A 12,067-nucleotide genomic window follows, 5' to 3' on the forward strand; every position below is an offset into this window, starting at 1 on the left:
AAATCAATATCGGTAGTAACTACGGACATGCAGCTTTGAAAATTTTGAGCTAAACACTTTTTGAACAAGCCATCCTTCAAGGAAAAATATTTGTAAAGCGAGGCCTAGCAAAAAGAAGAAGAACATCCTGGTTAAAAAACTTCAGAACCTGCTTTAACACAACATCTGTGCAGCTCTTCCGCGCTGCTGCAGATAAAATTAAGATTGCCATGATGATCGCCAACATTTGGCACGGATAGGCACATTGAGAAGAAGAAGAAAACATTGAAAAAACATCGTTTTTGTTTATGTACACACAACTTATAATATTTGAAAAAAAAATTGACCATAATATATCGACAATGATTTAATGCCAACTTATGTTGTCTCTTGCCCCACTGTGCGCCGTATCATTTAAATTAAATTTTTGAAATTTTTTTTAATGAAACCTCGTTTAGTAAGATGTTTGAAAGGTAAGTTCTGCAAATTTGAGAGTTGTGTTTCATAAGTAAAATTGTATTAATTACACATTTTTAAATCATTTTTAAACAAAATTCATGCAAGTCTCACTTTCCGCCCACACCGTACCTACTTATCCCCTACATTTTATTTCTTTTTATTATAACCATAAAATTGAGTTGTATAGATGTTTTAGAGAACCTGACGTTGTAAAATTCATTAAGGTAGTACACCTTAGATGCATAGGTCATGTTATCAGACGAGAGGAAGATGCCAGAGTCAGAAAAGTTTTTGAGCGAAGAGGGCCGATAGGACAACGAACAAGAGGAAGACCGAGACTTAGATAGTAAGACAACTTAGAAAATGACTTAAAATCTATTGGAATTAGAGCATAAAGAAGAGTTGCCAGAGACAGGGGCGAATGGATGATTGTTCTGAAGAAGGCTTTGGCTCATAAAGAGCTGTAACGCCACTGATGATGATAACCATAAGATAGCCTAATTGTTCTTCTTTCATGTCCAACTTGTAAAATTTGATTTGATACATTAGTTAAAGAATTACAGTAAAATAACTCAACCGTGCACTTCGCCGAACGCTAGTTTACAGTGCGACAATGTTTGTGAGAAGGGTGAGTTTAGCGTTATAAATAAAGAATTATGGAATTAATATGTTGTTTATTAAACATTTCTTAATGAAATTACAAAAAAGTCTATCCTGTTTGATTTTTTCGAAGTGAAAATGTATATGCACTCACCTATATGTATTGTTTATAATATGATCGTGTTTCATGGGTTCAAAATGCTTATTTTTAAAATACTTTGGTTTTAGTTTTTTTTTAATTATGAAAAATATACCTTTTTTCAAAATAACTTCAAAAGTATTACTGATACGAAAAATCTCGAAGACTAAAAGAATATTGGCTTTACTTTTCTAAATATTTTGAATTTGTTTGTTTTTCTGTAAGTCAAAAATTGCTTCAGATATGGCTGTTCAAAGTTTGCACACACTCGTGATTAGTGACTAGTTCAAGCCCTTTCAACTACAACCCTTTCAAAAGTTAGCATTTTTAACCGGTAAAACTTACAGATCATATAAACAATACGTAAATAAAGTAAATTGTAAAGCGGTAACGATTAATTTCATTTAGGATGCTAATTAGAGGGTGATTCTCACGTTTTTTTTATCAAAAAAAGGTTCCAACTTTATTTTAAGCCAACGTGTTTAGTTTTGATGCTAGAAAGTTTTATATAAAAAACAAAAATAAAGTTTTTTTGATACACTTTAAAAAGTGTTAATGAGTTTTCCCCGAAAGTGCTTTATTTTAAAATTATTTCACGTTCAAATATTGGATTTGGAATTTGACGAATAATAACTTCTTTTCATGAGCTACACCTCTGCTTCTAGTGGATCTACAGACTTCATATATACACTATTTTTTCGCTTTTGTATAAGCTACATTTTTGCTAATATTTACTTTCAATAAAATACTTACTTTTGAGTTATTTGCGAAACCGTCTAAAAACCTCAAAAAGTATCGACTTGGTGAAAAAACATAAAACAAAAGTTGATTAGAATTAGTCATGAATTTCCGGACTTATTTTAAACGTATGTTTTTTCACCTTTGAGAAAGGCTGGCTTTCACCACCCAAGTGAAAAAGCAACCAACGGCACAAGTCTTATAAGTGAAGTGGAGGGTAAGAGAACCTAAATCCAAATTGTTTCATGCAATTCGATGATGACACGGAAAATTACACGGTATCTCAATTATTTTTCCCTACAATAAAAATTTAAAAATCCAAATTTTTTAGTTATGAAAAAAGCTACATTTTTCTATATAAGTATTTTTCACGTACCTTTTACAGTTTTAGATTTATTCTACAAAATGCAAATATGTCGCATATAAATTAAAATACTAAAATAAAATTAATTGTAGAAGATATATTTAGTCCTGTCGCCAGGGGGGTACAACGGCCTCCTTAATTCAGATGGACTTACCCAAGTTTTTTTATGTATTTTGACCTGTAGAACACGAATTTTTTGGGTAACAGTTAATCGATAAGTTTGTTATAAACAAAGAACTTGAGGAATTACATAACAGCGATTTTTCGCAAAACAAAACATTTTTTTGTATTTTTTGGGTGATTCTCAGCAAAAAATGGTCTTACAAATTTTTCCGTAGGATGCATAGTTTTAGGGATAAACGCGGTTGAACTTTCAAAAAATCGAAAAAGTGCAATTTTTGAACCTGAATAACTTTTGATTAAAAAATAAAATAGCAATTCTGCTTACTGCATTTGAAAGTTCAAGTCAAATTCTATCGGTTTTGATTATTTGCATTGTTACAAATTAAGTTTTTATTTGTTAAACAAAACCATAAAAACATAGTGTTTCCCGTGCCCAATGCATGCGTTTTAATGTACGTAATCTACGTATAAATTGTCTGTATGCGCGCCTACTCGTTCGATTTCAAATGGGAAATGCATTGAAAACATCATTCAAACACTATGTGCTTATAGCTTAGCTTAACAATAAAAAAATTAATTTTTAGCGATAAAAGTAATCAAAACCGATAGAATTTGACTTGAACTTTTAAATGCCGTAAGCAGAATTGCTATTTTATTTTTCAATCAAAAGTTATTCGGGTTCAAAAAATGCAATTTTTCGATTTTTTGAAAGTTCAACCGCGTTTATCTCTAAAACTATGCATCCTACGAAAAACTTGTAAAAACATTTTTGCTTAGAGTGACCCAAAAAATACAAAACAATGTTTTGTTTTGCGAAAACTCGCTGTTATGTGATTCCTCAAGTTCTTTGTTTATAACAATCTTATCGACATCGGGATCAACTGTTACCCAAAAAATTCGTGTTCTACGGGTCAAAATACATAAAAAAAAACTTGGGTAAGTCCATCTGAATTAAGGAGGCCGTTGTACCCCCACTGGCGACAGGACTAATTATGTAAGTTTCTGATCAAAATAGTGTTACTTAAACTCTTCGTTTTCTTTTCAAACGTTACAGTAATCCAAGTTGTTTCCATAGGGCTTTTCATTCAGTCATTTATTTCGAGCTTGTCATGTGTCACATAAAATTAATATATCTACGTCATACGTTATTGGTATCCACCATGATACAAACCGAAGACGTATGACGTAGATATATTAATATTATGTGACACATGACAGAAGCTCGAAACAAATGACAATCGATGAAAAGTACTATTGGGTTTTGCGTTGTTTTAATCGAATTGACTTTTAACATAGCTCATTTTGAAAGTTTTTTGAAGCCCTTTAAAAATTGTCCTTTTTATCGAGAAAGATTTCTATTTTCCGGTATTTGATCTTAAATAATCGAGTACAGTACCCCAAAAATAAATTATTCAAACAATAATTATTGTAAATCATATTCAAACTTCAAACAATAAGTCATATTCAAACAATTATTATAAATCGCTATAGTACCTACTTAGAAAACTCCGTCTGCTTTTTTATAATGTTTATTTTTATTTATTACAACTTTTTCAATAAAACGCTTTTTTTCAACATTTTTGGAGTTATTCGTAAAAAATTGTTGGAAAACATGTTTTTTTGCGACTATTTCACTAGACTAATTTTAACTAATAAAACGTCATAAGGCGGGTTCTCACTTGTCAGCTTCGATGACGCAACCTAAGGCTAAGGCCACACGGGCGATAATTTACGGCGCCGTAAGTGCAGTAAACCCATTCGTTGACTAACTCGTCCACATAATTGTAGATGAAATAGGAGTTAGTCAACCAATGCCTCGTCAGGTTTACTGCTCTTACGGCGCCGTAAATTATCGCCCGTGTGGCCTCAGCCTAACTGATTCAGTGATACTGAACAAATAATGAACATGAGAAAACACTTTCATTTTAAATGATCAGTACATTCATACTTTCAGTTAAAGTGAAAACCAGAACTACTTTTTATCATTTTTGACTGATCATGATCGCATAATGAATAGAAACTGAAGCGTGAGAACATCACGTTATGTGTATCCTGTATTACTATATGGATGTGAAACCTGGATCATGAAGGTTAACATGATGAACAAATTAGAAGCCTTTGAGATGTGGTCGTATCGTAGAATGCTCAGAATATCTTGGGTTCAACGCATTTCAAACAGAGAAGTCTTAAACAGAGTAGGTCAAGGCGAAGGTGACTTAACGAAGATGATAAAAAAGAGAAAACTTGAATATCTGGGGCATATAATGAGAGGTAGCAGATACAGGATGCTGCAGTTAATACTCAATGGAAAGATCGACGGAAAAAGAGGAATTGGTCGAAAGAAATATTCATGGCTCCGAAACCTTCGTCATTGGACTGGCTTATCAGCAGATCAATTGTTACATGCCGCACAAGATCGATAACGATATCGGCAAATTGTTATGGAAGCTACCCACGCCTAAAAATTTGGGCACGGTACTTAAAGAAGAAGAAGAAGAAGAAGAAGAAGAAGAAGAAGAGAACATCAATTTTCGTGATTAATTTGTTCAGTGTGTCAAGTTTTGAGAGCAATTTTAAGAGATATGGAAAATAGAGGAAATATAGAATTTTTTTTTATTAATGGCTTTGACAGAGCCAATTAGCCAGAAATATAGAATTAAACAGCTAATACCTGGTTGCACCAACTGATCTTAAGCTTAGGACGTTCCTTAAGCTCAGCTTACGAAACATAATATACAGATGTGTGGCACCATTGAGTCTTAGATCAATTTTCAGCTTGCCACAATGGATTCCCATGTGAATTGCTTAGATAAGAATCGAAAATTATGGTGCAACGTAAGTGGGACTTAAAGCGGCTCTATTTATAAACTGAGCTAGGCTAAGCTGGAGCTTAAGATTTGCTGGTGCAACCAGGCATAATTGATGTACAGCTGGCTCCTAAAAAACTGATACGACTCTAACGCCCGGTTTCCGAAAGGATGATCATCTCAAAAATTATGTAATCGACGATTAACAATAGATTAAATGCGTCAGAAACGTCCACCAAACTAGTTTTAACAACAGTCGATCACCTGACAAAAGATTAATCGTTAGTTAACAGCCGATCATGAGTGTTTTGAGTCTCCGAAAGGTCGATTAACCAGTTTCGCTTGTCAAACGGCGGTAAAAATGGACTGTTACCTAATCTGCGACTATCCGTCGATTAACGGGCTGTTAAGAGCTTTTTTAGTTTTTTAATTACTGTAATTAACTAATACCGGGAAAAATTGTCAAATAACACATATATAAATGATATAAATCATATTATTCAATAAAAATAAGATTTTTTTATGGAAGAAATAATTTAAAATATTTATTTAACTTGCAGAACATGGATATCTTGGATATTTTTTATATTTGATTATATAATTTATATTTTTTTTCTTTTAAAAATGTAAGATAACAAGGATGCTAGACTCATAGAGTTATTTTTTGAGAGGCCAGAGCTCTAAAAAGCAGAACATAATAATTATAGCGATGTAAATAAGAGGGAAAACGTGTGAGAAATTATAGCAGCTAACTTTGAAGACAATAAAACAGCCGGTAAATAAATTAAAAATAAATATAAAAAGTAAATATATAGACCAAAAATAAAAATACGATTATAAAATATTATAGATCATAAAAAATAAACTGTTTTATATCTCCAACTCTCGTCACATTACCTAGCCTCATTTTTAAAATGCTCTCGTTCAATTCTTGCTCCAAACAAAAGTGACAGTACGTAAGGGAGAATGCACCTTTAGAATCTAAAGATACAAGTTTGGATTTAGAGGTTAATATAATTGAAATTTTGAAGGATAACAGCCAACTGTGACAGTATCGCTACCAAATCGTATGTCAGATCATCGATTATATGATCTATGATCATGCAATTTTACAATAATTGGCGTTTGAGAAACCCATCACAGGTTAACAGTTGATCAAATCTGACAGCCGATTAGATGATCGGAGATTTGAATAACGTTTCGGAAACCGGCTGTTAGTAAGATTTGATCATTTTGAGCAGTGTATTTGATTGGTCTGACATTATACAGGGTGTTTCATTGGGAAACGGAAATACTTTAATGGTGAATAGAGGTCACCGAGCCGGTTCTAGATATACTACATTTTTTGCCCTAGCGTCTTTTATAACCGAGTTACAGGGTGTTTTATCGATTTAACGCATTTCTTTCCTAAGCGATAACTTTAGAACCACCCTGTGTATATTTTTGATATTTGGTACACATAGGTATGTCTCATTCAAAACCCAAACGACCGACATACTAACCATAAGAAAAATCCAGGTCCGTATTAACAAAAAATTATAAAGTAATTTTGACCTTAAAACAACACCCTGTATATTCAAATTTTAAAAATCTGTTTGCATATTTGAAAAGAGCACAAAAAAGTAAGTTTAATGGTTCGCTTCAATTTTTCGGTCAGACAATTTTATGACTTTAATTTTCAAATTATATTGAATTTTTTAAGAACTCTGACATTAAAAAGCAGATATTATTAACTTTTAGTTATAAATTATTAAAGTTAATTAATCAATACTCATTTTAAAAATAATCAATACTTATTTACCACATTGGAACGGCCCAATTACTAATGACAAGAAAAATCCAGGTCCGGATTAACAAAAAAATATAAAGTAATTGTGACCTTGAAACAACACCCTGTATATTGAAATTTTGAAAATTTTTTTGCGTATTTTAAAAAAGCATAAAAACTGCGTTAAAAGGTGCATGTCAAATTTTTGCCGAAGATAATTTAATTACGGCAATTTTGAAATCATATTGAGTAATTATTAATTAAGTTCACAAGAAGCTGCCAGAAAAATGATGAATAATCCCAGTGTAATTAGAAAATCGATTCGAAATCTTTTAAAACGAGCAAAGAAATGCATTTTTTAATTTAAGCAACTGTTATAGTTAAATATTTTTAATTTATGTTAAATTGTTGAATTGTTTAAACGAATTTCTTTATTAGATAAGTATAGCTGTTTTTTTTTTTTAATTTTTTACTAAATCATTAAAATATCCCAATAGGGATGTTCACTAATTTTTAAATATAGTTAAATTCAATAGAGTACAAGGTATATAAAAACGTAACAATCATAAAACTGTTTAAAAATGTATATTTTTTAAGATAAATGAGTTCATAATGTTGATTTTCTTGGAGGCTAGAAAAACGGTACCCTACAGCGAGGCTACGGTCTGTGACGTCAGCAGTCGTAACGTCTTTGATCGACGACTAGTTTTGTATACTTATTTACTCAGTGTATTTGAATGTGCGCAGTTTTTTACGTATTTATTATTAAAAATAATGACAAATAAGTGGTGTTTTGTTCCTGGGTGTGTAAATACATCAAAAAACAGTTCTGACAAGATTTTTATTACCGTTCCAGCCAATTTAAAACAGAAAAAGAAATGGTTTGTTGCAGCTAGAACTTAAAATAACTAACTTAAAGAACTAACTTAATAAAATAAACATTATATAAGTTTTCCAGAGACTTTCGGCCCTTGGTAATAATGTAATTGTTTTTTCTGCATTTACATTTTTCAAAAATACTTATTAGTTTTCTCAGGATTCGAAAAAAATGAATGAATTTAAATAGCATTGGACCAAGATTTTGCACCTACCCCCTTAAAGAGTAAATGAAAAAGTTTCGGGACCTCAAATTTGTATTTCTTAAACTGGGATATTCCTAAAAATGGGATTCTAATAATACATACAGTAAAAGTAAACCTTGAAATAACTACATGTGGATGTAGGTATGACTTTATATCATATTAAAATCATTAATAATTTAGTGAAAAGATTGGTTGAAATGAAAATGTATAATACCCAAGTTCAAAAATATTTTTTACCTTGGAACAGTTGTCAACTCGAAATACGAAACAACCGAAATAAGATCTAGAGTTGAAAAGGACATAATAGCAACATTTAACAACATGCATGAGAAATATTTTCACCCATTGCGACATAATATCTCTCCCACTAAAAATGCGGCTGCTAAAATGTTATTATTTCCGGTCTTGCTATATGGCGCAGAGTCCTGGACAATAATGGAAACATTAATGAAAAAGCTAGAGGCATTCGAGATTTGGGTGTACCCACGTATCCTCAAAATATCCTGGGCGACCCACACCAACGTACAGGTATTGCGTCGAATGGGAAAACAAAAAGAAATCTCTTTTACAATTAAGAAACGAAATCTTAAATATTTCGGTCATATCATGAGGCATGATAAATATCGTATACTCCAACTGATAACGCAAGGTAAAATAGAGAGCAAACGCGGACCCGGAAGAAAAGACACTCATGACTTAAAAACTTACGCCAATGATTTGGACAAAAATCGATCGATTTATTCAGAAACGCCTCAAATGAAATTAAAATTGCCATGATGATAGCCAACGTCCACAACGGACAAGGCACATGAAGAAGAATAAAAATATTTTTAATACACCTAACCAAGGTAAAGTAATAACCAGCCAATGTATGTATACAATATGCATGCGTACAATGCATGCATACAACTTTCTCTATTTTTTTTTGTATTCTGAGTATTAAGCATTTATTTTTTTAGCTTAAAGAAGACATGGAAAATTATATGGAATATACACTCAGTAAAGCTGTGGTAGATTTATTTTTTTACATGATGCCAATAAATCATACACCATTGTTACATCTACACTACAGTCGGTAGTTTATACGAATCGGCTTTCTGAAAACCTTTTTCCATTTTATTTGTTTATTTTTGTAAAACCCAAAATATGTCCTTACAAACAGTCTATCCACTTTAAACTAAACAAATTCACTATAAAACTCCACTTTAACCCTGATAAAACAAGAAAAGAACAAAATAAAATGACCTGAAACGTCAAACAGGTAAACAGTAACACTATGAGAATGGCGCGCGCTTGGGGTATGCAACTAGTGACGTCAGGCCAATAGAGAAGCGTTCTTGAAATTTAAAATAATGCTAGATTTCTAATAAAGATTTTTTATAGAAAGGCTTTTTCAATTTTGTTGAAATTTTGGACAATTATTCCTAGGGTGTTTCTTAATCGTTTTACATGTTTGAAATGACTTTTTAATTTTTTGTGAACATCCCTATTCTCGCAATTCTAATTTTTAATGATGTGCATACAGCTATAAATCGAGAGAATCCATGAAGCCTGCGTAGTAAATAAGTATTTAAGTATTGATTCATTAACATTAAATTATTAAAAGTTAATAATACCTGATTTTAATCTCGGAGTTCTTTAAAATTTCAATATAATTTCAAAATTGATGTAATTAAATCAATGGCGAAAAATCAAAATGAACCTTTAATCACAGTTTTTTATGCCCTTTTAAAATGCGCAGACAAATTTTCAAAATTTCAATATACAGGGTGTTGGTTCAAGGTCGCAATTACTTTATATTTTTTTGTTAATCCGGACCTGGATTTTTCTTGTCATTAGTAATTGGGTCGTGCCAATGTGGTAAATAAGTATTGATTATTTTTAAAATGAGTATTCATTCATTAACTTTAATAATTTATAACTAAAAGTTAATAATACCTGATTTTTTATGTCAGAGTTCTTAAGAAATTCAATATAATTTGAAAGTTAAAGTCATAAAATTGTCTGGCCGAAAAATTGAAGCCAACCATTAAACTTACTTTTTTGTGCTCTTTTCAAATATGCAAACAGATTTTCAAAATTTAAATGTACAGGGTGGTGTTTTAAGGTCACAATTACTTTATAATTTTTTGTTAATCCGGACCTGGATTTTTCTTATGGTTAGTATGTCGGTCGTTTGGGTTTTGAATGAGACATATGTGTAACAAATATCAAAAAAATATACAGGGTGGTTCTAAAGTTATGGCTTCGAAAAGAAATGGGCAAAATCGATCAAACACCCTGTAACTCGGTTATAAAAGTCGGTAGGGCAAAAAATGTAGTATATCTAGAACCGGCTCGGTGACCTCTATTCACCGTTAAAGTATTTCCGTTTCCCAATGAAACACCCTGTATTATATTTATTATGACAGACAAATAATAAAATAAACAAACAAACAACAACTGATTACATAATATGTTAATTTATAAATTGTAATAATTATTTTGAATTCCTGCATTTTATAAAGAGTATATAAATGATAGTTTTTACATAAAATAGGGTTGTTGTTATTAATTTTATTATTATTAAGGAATAAAACAAACGACTTATTGAAACAATATATTAAAGCAAGAATTGTAACCAAATTAAAAGATAACTGGGCACTATCAGAGGCAGCAAACCATTTTAGCATGAGCAGAACTACAGTTTTGCTATTAATAAAAAAATATTAATTTTCTCATCTGTAAATATTACCCTCTCCCAAAAATCTTGATTTCGTAGCGGATGCTCTAAAGCAAAATATAAGTCTTGATTGCTTCTCTTGTGGTAAAGAGATTATTTTTTGCTGCAGTTCGGTACCTAAGACACAATGCTTTAATTCTGCGCCAAGTTGTTGTCTTTGGTTGTGTTCAGACGACCACAGCGGCTGACTGTCAACAGAAATCGTCCGAGTGGTTGTATCCAGCGCTGATAGGGAAAGCTTATATCTCTCATAAAAACCTTGTAAACCTATAGTAAACCTTGCTTTCTTTCGAGTTTCTTGTTCTCTCCATCTTTTATTAATAGTAAAAACTGTTGTTCTGCTTACGTTAAAATAGTTCGCTACGGCAGATAGTGACCAACCATCTTCTAATTTCGTTACAATTCTTGTTTTTAGTTCTTTGCTAGCATGTGGAGCCATTTTTTGAGGTTGAACAGAATAAGTTATCTGACAAATTTTAAGATTTTGCAGTGACAGTGACAGTATGTAAATAAAAATTATTTATCCTTCAAAATACACTGCTCAATTTTCTACAAAATACGCTTTAAGAGTCGTATCAGTTCTTTTAGGAACCAGCTGTACCTATATCAAATCTACTATGAGAACTTTTACAAATCTAGTTTATTAAAAAGTATAAAAAAATTATTTGCATAATGAAAAATACAATCTTTTTATGTTGAGTGTAAAATATTACAAAAAATTATTAGGATTAATTCTAAATTGTTTTATAAATTATACATTTAAACTACCTTCAAAATATCCAAGCCTGCATATTTGTTTCAATCCTAAAAGGATTTCAGGAGCCCTTAAGGCAGTATACAATTAAAATGTTAAGTATTATTATGGAATATTAAAAATACAAAAACTCACCTCAGGTTTAGAAATTTGTTGCATATTAGAAATAATATACTATTTAGTTAAGTAAATAAATTATAAAATCATTAAAATAATATAATGTAAAAATGACAAGAAAAAATCGTTGACGTTTATGTCGCGAATGATTAAGGTAATATTTCACCTTTCAAAAAGAGTGTCAGTTCATTAGCAACGGTATGGCCGGTACACTGTTTTTGTAGGACCGGTTTAGCTAAAATGTAAAGAAATTTTACTATACCGTGGATTTGTGTAACTTCTGTCAAAAATTTTATATCACAATGTTAATTAAATTGTAATACCTATGTTTATAATTAAGAACTGTATTTAATTTTTTGTTATGTAAGGTTGTTATGAAGATAATGTTAATTGTGTTCATGAAAAGCAATAGAAA

General features: G+C 31.1%; 1 protein-coding gene across 2 annotated transcripts in view; it reads right to left on the reverse strand.

The window, feature by feature from the left end:
• The window catches only part of LOC114333175 (uncharacterized), a 412,711-nt gene extending 400,899 nt beyond the window's left edge, over window positions 1-11,812 (reverse strand). For both annotated transcript variants that reach the window (XM_050650379.1, XM_050650378.1), the window contains exon 1: window positions 11,671-11,812. In XM_050650379.1, coding sequence (XP_050506336.1) covers window positions 11,671-11,694 — 24 coding nt within the window. In that variant the 5' untranslated portion in view covers window positions 11,695-11,812. The remainder of the gene's footprint in view (window positions 1-11,670) is intronic.
• Window positions 11,813-12,067: the final 255 nt, after the last annotated feature.

This window comes from Diabrotica virgifera, chromosome 5 (genome assembly GCF_917563875.1).
Source record: "Diabrotica virgifera virgifera chromosome 5, PGI_DIABVI_V3a".
NCBI lineage: Eukaryota > Metazoa > Arthropoda > Insecta > Coleoptera > Chrysomelidae > Diabrotica > Diabrotica virgifera.